Genomic DNA, 17,537 nt, shown 5'->3' with positions numbered 1-17,537 from the left:
GAGAATGCAGTGAGATCCTTATGACAGTCCTTATAAACTACTAAGGATCTGGCAACCCCAGGGATTGGCCAAGAGGAAGAGAGATGCTCCAGTCTGTTTTTCCTGATGCACGGACTTAAGTCTCAAAGGCTTCTATGATAAGATACTTCCCTCTCCTTTCTACAGGTGAGGGCTTGACCAGTTCCACAAAGACGATTCGTGGGCAGCTGGGAAGCAGCGTGCTGTTGCCCCTGGCATCTGAGGAGATAAGTAGGAGCATGAACAAGAGCATCCACATCCTTGTCACAATGGCAGAATCACCCAGAGACACTGTCAAGAAGAAAATAGTGTCCCTAGATCTGCGGAAAGGTGGCTCTCCACGTCTGGAGGATGGCTATGAGTTTCATCTGGAAAACCTGAGCCTGAGGATCCTGAAGAGCAGGAAGGAGGATGAAGGCTGGTACTTTATAAGCCTGGAGGAAAATGTTTCAGTCCAGCACTTTAGCCTGCAGCTGAAGCTCTATGGTAATGACCGTGGCTTCCTTGGCCCACAAGGAATGCCGTAGTGCCTTGCCTAAGAATTCAAGCTTCTCTCAGAAGCAAAGGGCGTTCAGAATCGGAAGCAACTTGAAAGACATGTTCAGTCTAGGGTTAAACAGGGTTTCAGGGAAAAGTTTTAGAGGTTCACAAATCTTTTTTTTTTTTTTTGGTCCAAATTGCACATTAGTAATAGCTGATTAGCACTAGTTACCTTTTCCCCATTTTCTAAAGGAAAGGAGCCCAGCTGTCTGTATGCTAGAGGGCCTGGAGCCCCAAGAGTCTCAAATTACAAATAAGATTTTGTTTGAAAAAAGTGGGTTTTTCTTCTGATTTTTAAAAGTTTGAATACCACTGATCAAGCAAAACCTCTCTTTCATAGGCAAAGACACTGAAATCAAGAGATAAGTGGTTTGCACATGCCTACTCAAATCTGCGTAGGTGGTTCACTACACTAGGGGTCCTGGGAGAAGGAGAGCTGAAACTCAGCCCACACACCACTCACCACTCACCAAGCCCTGCATCCTGGCAGAGGATTTCATCTACCTGGTGGAAGAAGCATAGTTTTCTCAGTTAAACAAAGGCCCTGGTTATAAAAAAAAAAATCGCCTAGTTGCAGAACTGAAACTAAAACGTAGGTCCATCTGAATCCAAGACCAGTGGGTTGGTTTTTTTTTTTTTTTTTTTTTGAGCCTCTTTAACTGCCAGCCCCTCTTGAATGTGCCCAAAGTTTGTCTTTTCAGTCCCAAAGCTCCTTTGAATTCCCAGGGATCCTGGCAGCCATGTGTGGTGTCCTGCTTCTTCATAGTGGTTTTCTTATCTCTGAAGATGGGTCAGGAAGCCCCATACACACAACATTTCTTTAAAATTCTCAGGTACCACAAGATAGCAATTCCCTCCCTGGCCTTCCCTTGGTATCTTTCCTTTCAATGTCTGCAGAATTCCCACAGCCCTTCACCAGGTATCAGGGTGTTCTGATCATTCCAGCAGTGTTTCCAGGGCAAGGCTGCCATAAGCACAAAGGTTACACATAGGTTTTCTAGAATGGTTCACTGTCTTTGTCACATCTTATCACATTTTATGATCAAATTCTCACCTTAGAAAATATGTTTTCTGCAACCATGGTATTCTCTCAAGTCAAAGAAAGAGGGTGGATTTTGGAATCAGACAGACATACGTTCAGATCTCAGCTTGGCTGTTAGAAATTGAGTGTCATTATGTAAGACACTCTACCTCTCTGGGACTCAGTTTCCTCATCCATAAAATGAGAATAATTAGAACTAGGATAATAATTGTTGAGAAAGTTGTTGAAAAGATTAAAGAACATGATGAGTGTGAAATCCTAGTATTCTGCCTGTCCTATAGTAGTTACTAAATAAAAAGGACTTTCCCTTTTACCTTGCCAATTTTACATCATTAGAGTGAAAAAGTTTGGTGAGGCCTGTGGCTATCCCAAGTTCAGACATCCTAAAGCACTTGCTGTACACACACACACACAGAGTACAGATGAAATCCCACCACTGAAAAGTCATTCTTTTAGATTTAGAAGGTAATACTTTAGCCAAGGACATTCAAACCCATGGGAGAATTAGCTGAGAGAAAACTCCCCAGATGGAATACAGGAGAGCAACCTAAATTAGAAACAAGAGGAATGCAAGGGGAGCCATAACAGTCTTGGTGGCAGGGAACTAAAAGACAGTATTTCTCTTCTCTGTTTTATTCCTGGTCCTGGCAAGGAGTCTAGAGGAGTAGTAAGGGGAGGGAAGGTGTGAAGTAGTAGGTTCCTACTAGAAATATATTACACAGCAGATCCATAGGGAGGGAAAGTGCTGTTAGGTTGCATTTTTTTCTAACAAAAAGGTTAACTCACCATTCCAGAGGATTCATTTCAGTGATGGCTCCCTTCCTCCCCCTCTTGACAGAGCAGGTCTCCACTCCGCAAATTAAGGTGTTGAACTCCACCCAGGAAGATGGGAACTGCAGTCTCATGCTGGCCTGCATGGTGGAGAAAGGGGACCACGTGACTTACAACTGGAGTGAGGAAGCAGGCACCCCCCTGCTGAGTCCCACCAATAGCTCCCACCTCTTGTATCTCACTCTTGGCCCTCAGCATGCCAACAACGTCTACATCTGCATTGCGAGCAACCCCATCAGCAACAGCTCTCAGACCTTCATCCCTTGGTCCAGATGCAGCTCCAGGCCCCCAGGTAAGTGTCTGAGAGGCTGCTGTTATGCCACATTAATGATATGGACTGAGTCCCCACCTGGACCAATGCTCTGCTTCCATAGCCATAGCCTTCACCTTAGGAACAACACTTTATATTTTCTCTATGGTTTGTAAAATCCTCCCATGTGCATTCAGTGAGTGGCTACTCTTCATAATGAGCAAGGTGTCGTTATGCTCCATTCATAGTTGAGAAAACTAGTGAGAAATGATGGAACTAGACCCAGAGCCCTGGGTGAACCCTCCCCTCCCCTCCTGCCTTTGTGCCAACCTACAAGGCAGGCAGGGTAAGGGAGTGTTGGGGGCAGGTCCTGACTTCCAATTCATGCTCCACTAACAGTGGGACGGTTCTACACCATCAATAAGTATTTATCAGTCACCTGTGCTGTAGGAAATTGGGAATAGATATAACATACAACGTCTGCTGTCCAGATAATACATGAAACATGTGCTCAATAATGAAAAGCAAGATGTAACAAAGGGAAACATTTTATGAAATGGACTATGACTCCCACAGCAGGTCAGAGGGTCAAGGGAGTCAGATCTCTGACTAAGACCTCTTGGGAAAGTGGTAAGTCATATAGCACTTTATTGTTGACAAAGCATTTCAACTGTATGATCTCTTTTTGTTCCTCACAATGGCCTTATCAGATAAGTGTTGTCCTCATTCTCATTTTATTACAGATTAGGAACTTGAAGCTCATAGCCTGTAAGAACCCTTCTTAAGTTTTTTCAGCTTATAAATGATAGTCAGAACCTAAACCTAGATCTTCTGATTAATCTTTCTCTGGAAAGATAAAGCATCATTATTTTGTTATCAAAAAGGAAGGAAGGGCTAGTTAAGTAAGCCCATCTCACTACTTGAGATTGGAAACAGATGACTGAGCCTTTTCACTAAGATCTTGTGTCTGTGCCTCAGGTAGGTTCAGGGGCAGAAGAACCAGTGTGCTGGCCCTGCCAGTCATTACCTGTGCCCCGACATTCTTCCTTCTGCATCCACTGAGGGTAAACAGGAATCATTCTGAGGAGACTCTTGCCCACAGTAGACCTGAGGTATATTTGGAAGGATTTTCCAAATAACCAAGGATCTAGGGACAGGGGAATCCAGCCAGGTCATGCCCTTCAGCATAGCATATCCAGTCAGCAACTCCCCTGAGGTATTCCAGATGGACTTCTGGGGAAATCCACCTGCCTTCTGCAACTAAGAGCTCCTTGGTGAGCCTCACCCACTGCATGTTACCTCCCTCAGCCACTCATGGCAGAGTTTTTCGGCCACCTATCCACTCACCTGAGGTGTCTGGCTGCTTGCCTACCTTGCACATGAACCACATTCAGAGGTTCTCCCCCAGTTCAAACCTCTCTCCCTGCCCACAGCTATTCAGAATGTGCTGGTGGGATCAAGAAAGCAGTCTTTCATGAGTGTAGAGTTTACAGAATGTAAACTCTAGGGGATCACAGACCCTTCATCCCTGCCTGACCCTGATCTCGGGTGCCTGCACCCGCAACTCCACTCAGAGTCCCCACAGATGCTGCGCCCATGCTGAGGGGATTACCAAAGTGCGCCATCACAAAGCTACCACCCTGATTCCAACTACTCTCCTCTTTCGCCTGGTTTTCTACAATAGCCTTCTTCCTGGTCTCCGTGCTGCCACCCTTGGCCCCCTGCAGTCTGTTCTCTACAAGCAGTCAGAACTAACCTTTGAAAACAATACTATGAGGAGCATCATTTTCTGTTTGGATTACTATTGGATCTCAAGTGTCACAGACCAAGCCCGATATATAGCAGAGATCAAACCCTGAGCCTTTGGAGTGGGAGCACTGTCTCCAAGACCCTAGACCAGAGAACTAACCCTAGGGGGTATCAAATAGTGAGAACTCACAAAAAGAAACCACTTGAATGCAAGACCCGGCATCACCCAACCACCAGTAACACCCTGTGCAGGACACCTCATCTAAAGAACAAACAAAACAAAAATACAAACCCAATCATCAGCAAACAAGATTACTGCTCACTCAGCCTTGCCCATCAGAGGAAAAACAAACAAAAACTCAGCACAAATCTCACCCAATATGAAGCTTACACAAACCACTGGACCAAGCTTAGGAGAGCAGAAATCAAAAGGAAGAAAGAATTCAACCTTCTTCAAGAAAAGAATTCAACTTTACTTGAAGCCTGGGAAAAGGAAACCTCAAACACAGTAAGTTAAAAGAAAATAATGAAAAGGCAGAGAAATACTACACAAATGAAGGGACAAACTAGAAACACAGAAGTCTAAATAAATGAAGAGGAAATAGAAAAACTACCTGAAAAAGAATTCAGAATAATGGCAGTAAAGTAGATCAAAAACCTTGAAAACAAAATGGAGAAAATGCAAGAATCAATTCACAAAGACCTAGAAGAATTAAAGAATAAACCTGCAAAGACAAATAACACAATTACTGAAATTAAAAATACTCTAGAAGAAATCAATAGCAGAATATCTGAAGCAGAAGAATGAATCAGTGTGCTGGAAGATAAAATGGTGGAAACAACTTCTGAAGAGCAGAATAAAGTAAAAAGAATGAAAAGAACTGAGGACAGTCTCAGAGACCTCTGGGACAATATCACATGCACCAACATTCTAATTATGGGGGCTCCCAGAAGAAGAGAAAAAGAAAGGGTATAGGAAAAATTTTGAAGAGATTATAGTTGAAAATTTCCCCAATATGGAAAAGGAAATAGTCAATCAAGTCCAAGAGGCACAAAGAGTCCCATATAGGATAAACCCAAGGAGAAACACACCAAGACACATACTAATCAAACTAACAAAGACTAAACACAAACAAAGAATATTAAAAGCAGTGAGGGATAAGCAACAGGTAACATACAAGGGAAACTCCATACACTTAACAGCTGATCTTTCAGCAGAAACTCTGCAGGCCAGAAGGGAATGGCAGGATATATTTAAAGTTCTGAAAAGGAAAAATCTACAACCAAGTTTGCTGTATCCAGCAAGGATCTTATTCAAAATTAATGGAGAAATAAACAGCTTTTCAGACAAGCAAAAGTTAAGAGAATTCAGTACCACCAAACCAGCTTTACAACAAATGTTAAAGGGTCTTATATAGTTAAGAAATACAAGGGAAGGGGAAAGATCTACAAAATCAACCCCAAATAATTAAGAAAATAGCAATAGGTACATATATGTCAATAACTACTTTAAATGTCAGTTCAGTTCAGCCGCTCAGTAGTGTCCGACTCTTTGCGACCCCATGAATCGCAGCACAGCAGGCCTCCCTGTCCATCACCAACTCCTGGAGTTCACTCAGATTCATGTCTATCGAGTCAGTGACGCCATCCAGCCATCTCATCCTCTATCATCCCCTTCTCCTCCTGCCCCCAATCCCTCCCAGCATCAAAGTCTTTTCCAATGTCAATTCTGCATGAGGTGGCCAAAGTACTGGAGTTTCAGCTTTAGCATCATTCCTTCCAAAGAACACCCAGGGCTGATCTCCTTCAGAATGGACTGGTTGGATCTCCTTGCAGTCCAAGGGACTCTCAAGAGTCTTCTCCAACACCACAGTTCAAAAGCATCAATTCTTCTGCACTCAGCTTTCTTCACAGTCCAACTCTCACATCCATACATGACTACTGGAAAAACCATAGCCTTGACTAGACGGCCCTTTGTTGGCAAAGTAATGTCTCTGCTTTTGAATATACTATCTAGGTTGGTCATAACTTTCCTTCCAAGGAGTAAGCGTCTTTTAATTTCATGGCTGCAGTCACCATCTGCAGTGATTTTGGAGGCCCAAAAAATAAAGTCTGACTCTGTTTCCACTGTTTCTCCATCTATTTCCCATGAAGTGATGGGACCAGGTGCCATGATCTTCGTTTTCTGAATGTTGAGCTTTAAGCCAACTTTTTCGCTCTCCTCTTTCACTTTCATCAAGAGGCTTTTGAGTTCCTCTTCACTTTCTGCCATAAGGGTGGTGTTATCTGCATATCTGAGGTTTTGATATTTCTCCCGGCAATCTTGATTCCAGCTTGTGTTTCTTCCAGTCCAGCGTTTCTCATGATGTACTATGCATAGAAGTTAAATAAGCAGGGTGACAATATACAGCCTTGACGTACTCCTTTTCCTATTTCGAACCAGTCTGTTGTTCCATGTCCAGTTCTAACTGTTGCTTCCTGACCTGCATACAGATTTCTCAAGAGGCAGGTCAGGTGGTCTGGTATTCCCATCTCTCTCAGAATTTTCCACAGTTTATTGTGATCCACACAGTCAAAGGCTTCGGCATAGTCATTAAAGCAGAAATAGATGTTTTTATGGAACGCTCTTGCTTTTTCTATGATCCAGTGGATGCTGGCAATTTGATTTCTGGTTCCTCTGCCTTTTCTAAAACCAGCTTGGACATCTAGAAGTTCACAGTTCATGTATTGCTGAAGCCTGGCTTGGAGAATTTTGAGCATTACTTTACTAGCATGTAAACTCTAGATCTAGTGTTACCCTTTTTACTCACAAGGATAAGCCACTTAACCTAAGACTCGGATTCTTTATCTAAAATAATACCTGAAAAATTTTCTTGACTATGTATCAATTATGTGGACTCTCATTTAATCCTCACAGCAACCAAATAGTATTTATATCCCCACCTTACAGATGAGGAAACAAAGATATGCAAAAGTCACACACTGAGCAAGTGGCAGAGTTGAGTTGTCTGATCCTGAAATCCTCATGGGTACTATCAGAATAGATAATATACTTTTAAAATGCCTTATAAATCATAACAAATATGTGTGTTTTTCCTTCGTAGCTGAAAAAACGGTAGTCCTCACCTCAGCACAGCCTTCTCTGGCCATAGCAACCCTCTTAGGGCACCAAATGTTTTACCCTGACCCATCTCAGAAAAGAAGAATAATTCTCTTCATGTTCCTCAGTATGGTTTAACAAGAATTTAGTTAATGCATCTCAAAGTCTTGGCCATAAAGCTTCTGCTAGAGGCACTTAGTTCAGGACATTCTTAAAAAAACATATAAAGGGACTTCCCTGGTTGTCCAGTGGTTAAGACTGCACTTCCACAGCACAGGGCATGTAGCTCAGAGGATAAAGCATCTGCCTACAATGAGGGAGACCCACGTTTGATCCCTGGGTCAGGAAGATCCCCTGGAGAAAGAAATGGCAACCCACTGCAGTACTCTTGCCTGGAAAATCCCATGGATGGAGAAGCCTGGTAGGCTATAGTCCATGGGGTTGCAAATAGTCGGAGACAACTGAGCGACATCACTTTTTCTTTCTAGGGAATAAGATCATACATGGCACATGACATGGCCAAAAAATAAAATAAAAATTGAATATAAAATGTTTAAAAAGGAAAGAAAAAAGAAACATGTAAAGATGTTTGAGTGGTCCATCTAAACCACTTTGAGGACCGAGTATGCACTAGTGTGACCAGATTTACTGGATATGGAGCAGGCCTTCATGAGATGGGGAGGGACAAGAAGCAGCAGAAACATGGAACCATGGGAAAACCCTGTCAGGACCTCAACTCAGGCATTAAGGCAACTACTCAGCAGCCATTGCACTTTCTTGGACCTCTGTTTCATTATATGTAAACTGAAAAGGGTGAACTCCTGAAGTTCTTTCCCGAGTAAGTAGTCTATAAGTCCATTTTTATGTACATTAATAAGAAATGCTAATGAAGGATTACCATTTGTATATTCATTTCCTAGGGGTGTTGTAAAAAGGTGCTGCAAAGTCAGTGACTTACATAACCGAAGTTTATTGTCTCACAGTTCTGGAGGCTAGAAGTTCAAAATCAAAGTGTCAATAGTGTTAAGTTTCTTCTGACGGCCATGAGGGAAGGAGCTGTTCCATGCTTCTCTCCTTGGCTTGGAGATAACTGTCTTCTCCTTTTGTCTCTTCACATTGTCTTCCCTCTCTGCATATATCTGTCCTGATTTCCGCTTATTAAAATGACACCAGTCATATTGGATTAGGACCCACCTATAATTACTTTGCTAGGGTTGCCATAACAAAAACACCACAGATGAGGTGGTTTAAATAACAGAAATTTACTTTCTCACAGGAGAAAGGAGGCTAGAAGTCCACTATCAAAGTGTTGGAAGGGTTGATTTTTTCCTGAGGGCTCCCTCCTGAACGGCAGATGGCTGTCTTCTTGCTGTGTCTTCATGTGGTCTCTGCATGCTCATCCCTAGCGACTTTGTATGTCCAGATTTCCTCTTACAAGGACACTAGTAAGATTAGATTCAGATCCACCCTAATGACCTCATGTTAACTTGATTACCTCTGTAAAGACCCAGTCTCCAAATAAGGTCACATTTTAAGGACTTCAACATATGAATTTTTGGGGAAACACAGTCAACCCATAACACAAATAGAGATCCCCTGCCCTGCCTCCAGGGATGGGGAACCACAGCATTCGAGAACCAAATCACACAGCTAGTCTGTGGCATGCCATTTTCAGTACACCAGATTGCCTAAATATGGAAAACAGAATTTTATTATTTCGTTGATTTGGGTTTGCAAAAGAATATCACTGATTTTTAAAATACCATGCTTGGTTCAACAAACAAAACATTACTGAGATTCTGCTATGTTCCAACGTTGTGCTAGGTGCTGAGAACACAAAGACAAAAAAAAGACACACTCTTTGCTCTTAAGAAAGGGAATAGCTCTATAAGTAACTATTATTCCAGGTTAAGTAGTACAATAGGGGCAAAACAGAAATATGTGCAAGTTAACCCAGAGGAGGGAATGATTGACATTGTTTCAGGGAATCAGAAAGAGCATCATGGAGAATGTGACACAAACTAGGTGTTGAAGAATAGATAGAAATTACCCAAACAGATAAGAGAAAGACACTCAAGGCAGAGAGAAAAGCAGATATAACTGGGCCTTGTTCTGTATTGTCCTATGGTATTCTGATGGGAACTAATAGATAGTTTTAGACAGAGGATAATGTGATTAGTTTTGCATTTCAGAGAGAATTTTCAGTGGTGTGGACAGTAGACTGTGGTGGGGAAGAAGCAGAAGAAAAAGAAACTAGCTGTGGGGAGGGCCCATTATTGCAGTTACCCATCAAGAGATGATGAGTCCTGAGCCAGAGCACTGGTTGTTCCCTTAACAAAGATCTCATTCAAGGGAGGGAAATCCCAGTCTTGGGATGATGTGGTGGGGTATGAGGATTTGCTAGAGGTCTCTTTGTTATCTATAATAAGGACAGTGATCTTGAGACATTTTTCACTTTCCTTAATGAAAAATTTGAATGGTAATGATGTGATGAAAGCAAATGTGACATGATGTCAGCACTGGTTCTCATCAGGACTCAGACTAAACCACACAAGAACGTATTTGTTTTTCAAGATCTTTTTTTCCTAACAATTGTCCAGGCTCTCCATCATATATTCATCTTTATTCCACTTGTTATCTCAGTGTTTTACAGCAAGAAATACCTTCATATCTATTGTTATGAAGCCTCTTTACTACAAAGTACTTTCTTCGTGGCTCAGTGGTGAAAAAAAAAAAATCTACCTACCAATACAGGAGATGCGGGTTCAATCTCTGGGTCAAGAAATTTCCCTGGAGAAGAAAATGGCAACCAGTATTTTCCAGTATTCCTGCCTGGGAAATCCATGGACAGAAGAGCCTGGCAGGCTACAGTATACAGGGTCCCAAAGAGCTGGACATGATTTAGTGACTAACAACAACAACAAAAAAACAAATCCAAGGATGCTACCAAGCCTTCTCCTAGGTCATGTTAATGTGGGTCAGCACTGGACAGTGAGTGACTTGCTGCCATCTTTCATGACTGTGTTCTGAAATAGTTCTGTCTGTGCAGTAGTGAGTAATACTAAACCTTAAACAGTTGAACTCAGAGGGAATGCCCCTGGGAGCTCATTTTGAAAAGAGGACCCCTTTCAGTAGATTAGCAAAAGGTTGGCTCAGCAAGTCTAGGTTAGCTCAGTGGAAGGAAAATCTGACGCCTGCCAGTGAGCTCCGGGGGCTCCCCCTTTCTAACAAGGCCATCTCATCAAAAGGGAGCTCCCATTGCTACTGAGTCATCTAGCTGTTCTGTGTACAGGCAAGTCCCTCTCCCTGGTACTCCCAACCCAGGAAACATGGCAACAATCTTGGAAGGATGAAACCTGTCCCCTCTCATGGACCAGAGCCCTGTCACGTGGCCACACCTGCTACACAGGAAGCTGAGAAATGGAGTCCTTAGCTGGCCAGTCATGTGACTGGACAAGACTTGCTTTGTCGGGGAAGGATGAAAATGGCCCCAGGGGTTACACCCAGTCGTCCCTGCAACGCAATGCTGGGTGGGATAGCAAGTGTGAGGGATTTTTCTGGAAGCTGAGAACTCTGTGTAATAATTTTTACTTGGGTGGTGCCATATCTTAAATTAGTGTATGGTTTGGGACCACCCTTCCCCCACTCCCAATTCTGAGAGGAAGCTGCCACCAACAAAAAGGTGTCTCTTGAAGATGACTGACTTCTTCACGTTGATGTGCTCCAGGCAGACAGCCTTGCTGACAGACCACATGAAAGGCCGGAAAGAGATATGGCGCTCTCAGACCGTTATATTAGCATCTCGGTATCTCCTGGGGTGAGCTACATTTGTTTCTCAGATCCTTTTTATTTTCTTCTTTATCTTCCCTTAAACAATTAGAATTTGGGGACTTGAGAGAGACTTTTGTGTTTCTGTGGCGGCAGACTTTCAGAGATAAATAAAAAAGGCCCTTCAGCCTTTTCCTTAGAGGCGTGGCTACCTGCCGAGTTATCAGGTCTAAAGCACAGCCAATCAAATAGAAGACCAAAGGATGGAAACTCACGCAAAGAACTCTTCATAAATGGCACTGGAGTTCTCAACCAGCCTGCTCAGCTGTCTCTAAGAGGTTCCACGGAGGGGGAAAGTCCTAAGTCTCCTCTTTAAGAATGTTCAGGGACTTCCCTGGCAGTGGTTAAGACTTTTCCTTCCAATACAGGGGGTGTGGGTTTGATTCCTGGTTGGAGAGCTAAGATCTCATGTGCCTTTGGCCAAAAAACCAAAATATAAAACAGAAACAACGTTGTAACAAATTCAATAAAGATTTTTTTTAATGATTTTTTTATTTTTATTTTTTAAAGAAGACTGTTCAGATAAGGATTCTTTTTGGACAAAGCCTGGGACCTGTGGACCCCAGAACAATGTTGATCTGATTTCTGAGCATCGTCATCCTGAGGGGCCTCACTATATGACTGAGCAAAAAGAGGGAGAACAAAAAGAGCCAGAGTCTCTGCCACAGGAAGTGGTGGTTTGAAAATGGGAACACAGATGGTGCTGAGAGCACAGATGCACACCTTGTTTCTGGTTCCATTCGGCTATAATAAAGCACTGCCAAGTAGGTCATTGATTGTTCCCTTCCACTCCTGCCTTGGGCCATTCAGAAGGTGACCCTGCATTCCTTCTGAGACCTTCTTATTTTGTGTATGTGCATGCACGCTCAGTCATGTCCGACTCTTTGCAACCCCACAAACTGTGGCCCTCCAGGCTCCTCTGTCCATGGAATTTCCCAGCCAAAGGGTATATGGCAGTCTTCTCCAAGCTTCATTCTATGGCTCCTAATTTAATTTAACTTAAATCACTTGTCCACCACGTGCATATTGAGTGCCCCCTGCGCTATACTGTGTCATGTGGAAAGGGGAATGCGTGTGAAGCATAAGGTACAGGATCTACCTTCAAGGAGTTTACCATCTAGATAGGATTCCTACACCTTACTGGGTTAGAACACATGGTCATATTAAAGAAACCACTATTAGAATTCCTCTCTGGGAGGGAACAGAGCTTCTTTAGGATAAAGAGCTTCATAAATGCTTTATGAAGAGTATAAGCTGCTCTTTATGGAGAACAGAAGATAAGACCTCCCTTCCCCAAACAATCCAGCTGTAGGTTCAATACTTCTGTGTTATAATGGGGGAAGCTGTTGCTTATGCAGATATAGGAAGAGAAAGATAGGGTCTGAGCCTCTCACGTGTTAGAAACCTTCCCTTTTCATGATGGAATCTGCTCCTTGTGAACTTCCAAATCTACAGTAGAGGATTTGAACCCATGACATTCTCTTTGTTTGTTTGTTTGTTTTTGCTACACCACACAGCATGCTGCACCACACAGCAGGCAGGATCTTAATTCCCAGACCAGCTACTGAGCTCATGCCCCCTGCAGTGGAAACATAGAGTCTTAATCACTAGATCACCCAACAATCCCCCAACAAATCCCCCAACAAAATTCTTAGTATAGGTTTTTTGGTTTTGTTTTATTTGTGTGTGTGTGTGGAAATGGGTGAAGACACTGAACCTTGCACTCAGGACAGCTCAGACTACAGGGCTGCAGGAGAGAAAACTCAGGGGACTATAGGAAGTTATTGACAGAAATTAAAGAGATCGTGAGCAGCCTGACCCCCACAAGCTGTAGAAGTAGCTTTTTGTCCATATTTATTTAAATTCCCAAAGGCAGTCCATAACATTTAGTTTCCATATGCATATCATAATTGAATAAGAGCACCAAAAAGGTGAGCACCAAGTGTAGAAGCTACACCTGGGAAGCATGTGGTGAATAAACATCAATTCCACTTGCCTTGGGATTCCCAGGTGGTGCTAATGTTAAGGAACCCCTCTGCCAATGCAGGAGATGCAGGTTTGATCCCTGGATCAGGAAGATCCCTTGGAATGAGGGCATGGCAACCTACTCCAGTATTCTTACCTGGAGAATATCCATGGGATGGAGAATCTCATGGACAGAGGAGCCTGGTGGGCTACAGTTCTTAGGGCCGCAAAGAATCGGATACAACTCTTTGTTGTGATAAATCAGAAGTGATTTATCATGCACTCACTACATGCTAGATTCTAGGCATTGCTCTAAGCATTTTCCATATGTTATTTCATTGGTTCATCAGAACAACTCTGCGAACTGAATATTTTTATGTTTGTTTTGCCATTGAGGAAACAGGGACCCCAGGGGGTATGCGGCCTCTGGAGGTCACAGAGCTATCAAGTGGTAGACCCAGAATTTGAGTCCATCTGTCTGGCTTCAGGTGCCCTCCCTGAAGACAGTCTCCACAGCAAAGATAATTTTAAGATGTAGGACATAAATCAAGGGGCTTCAGAGTCCAAAGGAGAGGGAAGAATGGGAGCTGGAGTGGAAGGATAAATTACACAGAGCAACTAAGCTTGGCCTGGGACCAGGGCTAGGCAGGCGACGGGACTGGTGAAGGTGCTGTGGGAGGAAGCACACCTGCAGATGTGGGATGAAGGGTGGTGAAGGGTGAGCTGGGGCTCAAGAGCTTTTGACTCCGAATATCTGCCAGGCATCCTACCCTGCTGCTGCTCATTGTAAGAGGCCTCACCTCCATAGGCTAGAACAAACGGTGAAGTCTTCATGTCTCTTCTCACCTGTTTTGGCCTTTGCCCTCTTCTGTGGCTCTAGGTATGCTTGCCTGAGTCTCAGTTTTCTCAACATAAAACTAGTGAGCTGAGTCAGATAAACTCAGTAATTCCTTTAAAGTTAAAAAAGTCTGTGGTCCTATAACTTACATCCTCCAATATATTCATATGAATCAGTATCCAAAGATTAAGGGGGAAATTGGGGCTTATGAAATATCTTTCAGGACTGTGACCAGGTTGCCTTTCAGATGAGGCTGACCTGGCAGAAGTTGGTCATATATGTCATAGGACAAGAGGAGCAGATAGCTTTTATCCTCCTGAGACCCTGAAAAGAGAGAGCTGTTGCTATTATGTCCTCTGGGGCAGTAATGTGCCCCAGTTATTTTTAGTTTATCTGAGTAGGTAGGTGGCTGGGCTGTCACAACAGAAGAAACTCTCATTTGGCAGGTGTTACTTACGCACTTATGTCATCTTCTATTTTCTAGTTTTACTTTAATTAATTTACTTAACTATCTTGCTATTTTCTAGTTTTAGGTACACCACCTTATTGGTTTTATTATTTTTATAAAAGAAATTTGAAAGAAATGCTACTTTTTAAATTCACTTTTGTACTTGCAGTGCTTATTCTTAAATTAACTGTTGTTTTAGAAGGTCTCAAAATACATGAGGGAAGAAAAAAGAGGAAATAGTCTTGAAATACTACGTGCTACTATAACCGTCTGCTGGGTCCATCCCATGGGTTGAAGAAACCTGGTGGTACTTAGGCTGCGGGCCCTGCTTCTTTATCTTAGGTTCGAAAGGTTTCTCCATGAGTTTTCTGGTGTTGGCAACATAAGCACTAATCAATCTGTCACTATTCCTCAGATACATGCACACACACACACACACACACACACACACACACGTGAAGCGGGCTCTCAGCAACCGTCAGCCATTCAGGCTAGAGCTGTTCACAGGGCAACTCCAGCTTCCGCACTAACTTTGTACTCATTTCAGGCTTTATGTAAATTTAAAAGCCTTCTTACAATTCTGCTTGCACCCTTGGTTTTTGATTGGGGGTCATGTGACTGCTAAAATTGTTATCTGGCAGGGTTAAAATGTGTTTAGTTCTGGGAAGAAACTCTATAATCAAGAAGCTTACAAAACCCCAGTTCAGTGGGATTCCCTGGGATGACTTGATGTGTTAAAGACCTAAAAAGAAAAAAATATTTTCAAATCCTGGAGGCAACTTCTGCTCATCTATCAGGCCCAGCTGGATCTTGGCAGGATGCATTTTCAGTTTGTTGCAACTTCAGGCTATATACCCCTGGCCAACTCTGTAAATGTCTGAATTGTGTCTGTAAGTACCCTGCCCTTCTGTCCCCTACTTATTCCTTTCTTTCAGTTACTTCCCAGCAAATCCATCACAGATTTAACAACAAACAGCCTGATTCCACAATCATCTTAACAAGTTACCCTTACACATTAATGTAACAGTACCTCCTGATGTCTTTCTGCTTAGAATGTGAATGCTATTACTTCACTTAGAACCCTAGTGCTTTGGGTTGTCTGCCACTGTTCATTACCCTGATGTAACTTAACCCCAAGCCCATATATCTCCCTGACTCTCCAAGAAGTCTGCCTTCAATATTCAGCCATATTTCTACTCTTAGACCAACTTATAGTTCTCAAGGATCTCTGTGCCCGCTTCCTTATCCACAAAATGGGAGTAATGAGTATCTACCTCATAGGATTGCTCTGAGGATTAAATGCATTAATAGACAAGATGCACTAAAAAATGCTTGGTCCATTGTAAATGCTCAGTAAGTATCTATTATTATCTTATTGAGACAAATGTCTTATTTACTAAGGTTCAGAAGGATTTGGTAAAGGAGGGAGAGGAGAGAAAGCAATGAAAACTGGCTCTCTGATTTTTAACTTAGTGACTGGTACTCTAGTGCTAATATTAAACACGGGAATGATTCAGAGGAAAACTACATGCTTTTCTTTCAGTTCAGGTCTAGTGGGTTCAATACAATTATTTGCATGGAAGGACAATAATAGCACTATTGTGTTTATTTTAGAAGTAAAGTAGACCCTCCTTCCTCCTGGTGTCTCATGAGAACTGTGTGGGAGCGTGGGGACAGCATGTGGAGCCATCGTGTTGTTTTTACCGAAATGGATACAGGACACATTAGAAATTTACAGAGAAACCTAGCAGAGAGATTGACTTAGGAAAAAACAAAGATAAGTTTAGCTTTAGTCACGTGGTAAAATGTCTAAAGTGAAGTGAAAAATAAAACATCTGAGCAATGACGACCCTGTATGCAAGACAGGGAAAGAGACACAGATGTGTATAACGGACTTTTGGACTCAGAGGGAGAGGGAGAGGGTGGGATGATTTGGGAGAATGGTATTCTAACATGTATACTATCATGTGAATTGAATCGCCAGTCTATGTCTGACACAGGATGCAGCATGCTTGGGGCTGGTGCAATGGGGATGACCCAGAAAGATGTTATGGGGAGGGAGGTGGGAGGGGGGTTCATGTTTGGGAATGCATGTAAGAATTAAACATTTTAAAATTTAAAAAATAAAAAACTAAAAAAAAAAAAAACACAAAAGCATCAAAAAAAAAAAAAAGAAGAGTCTTTACAAAAACTAGGTGTATGGAAGTCAAGTATAGCGACAGAAATCAGGATAAGGAAAGAGATCTGGAACTCTTCAGTGGGCTAAATTTGATCTCTAAAGCCATGAGAATGAATGCCTCCCTTGAGAAAGAACATCGGCAGAAAACACGAGGCTAGGTCTCCCCACTTCTGCGTGGGATGTTTTTAAACTCACAGCACTTTTGAGTTTGCCCTTTAACTTCTTATTTTTCAGAATCAAGACAATGGGGACTATATACTGGGCTCTTCTTAGGGGGCATCGTTGGCATTATCATGATTCTCCAAGTGGTGATACTACTGTTGAGAAGAAGAGGTAGGTGTTTGACAACAAAGAGATTCTTATCAGGCTCCCTGTGGTAAGCAGGGGACCTCTCCCCACAATCAGTTGCTCTCACCATTTGGCTTTCTGCAGGGAGCAAGCGCCTTTGCAAAAACACTAAATAAACATATCCTGAGACCTTGCTTAATTCAGTCTCATTCAACATGTCTTGCTTGATCGCTACCCCCACCCCCCCATGCTAGTCTATAGGGATGAAAGGAAAGATGAACCACAGGTATCTAACACAGGAGACATTACACAGATAATTTAAATTCAGTATGACTAGCACTGCAGCTGAAGTGTGTATAGGATGCTGAAGGGGGCCATATAAGAGGCTGAAACTAGGAGCAGAGTTCAGAGGAGTCTTGGATCTTGTTTAAGTGAAGCTATATCTACTGACTGACAAAAAG

General features: G+C 42.6%; 1 protein-coding gene across 2 annotated transcripts in view; it reads left to right on the top strand.

Annotated features, from left to right (window-relative positions):
* SLAMF1 (signaling lymphocytic activation molecule family member 1) overlaps positions 1-17,537 on the top strand; it is a 39,917-nt gene that overhangs the window by 8,926 nt on the left and 13,454 nt on the right. For both annotated transcript variants that reach the window (XM_069546101.1, XM_069546095.1), the window contains exons 2-4: positions 166-504; positions 2,439-2,723; positions 17,023-17,121. In XM_069546101.1, the coding sequence (XP_069402202.1) occupies positions 166-504; positions 2,439-2,723; positions 17,023-17,121 (723 nt within the window). The remainder of the gene's footprint in view (positions 1-165; positions 505-2,438; positions 2,724-17,022; positions 17,122-17,537) is intronic.

This window comes from Ovis canadensis, chromosome 1, assembly GCF_042477335.2.
Source record: "Ovis canadensis isolate MfBH-ARS-UI-01 breed Bighorn chromosome 1, ARS-UI_OviCan_v2, whole genome shotgun sequence".
Classification (NCBI taxonomy): Eukaryota; Metazoa; Chordata; class Mammalia; order Artiodactyla; family Bovidae; genus Ovis; species Ovis canadensis.
Note: the sequence above shows the minus strand (reverse complement) of the source record. Positions and strands in the feature narration are given on the sequence as shown.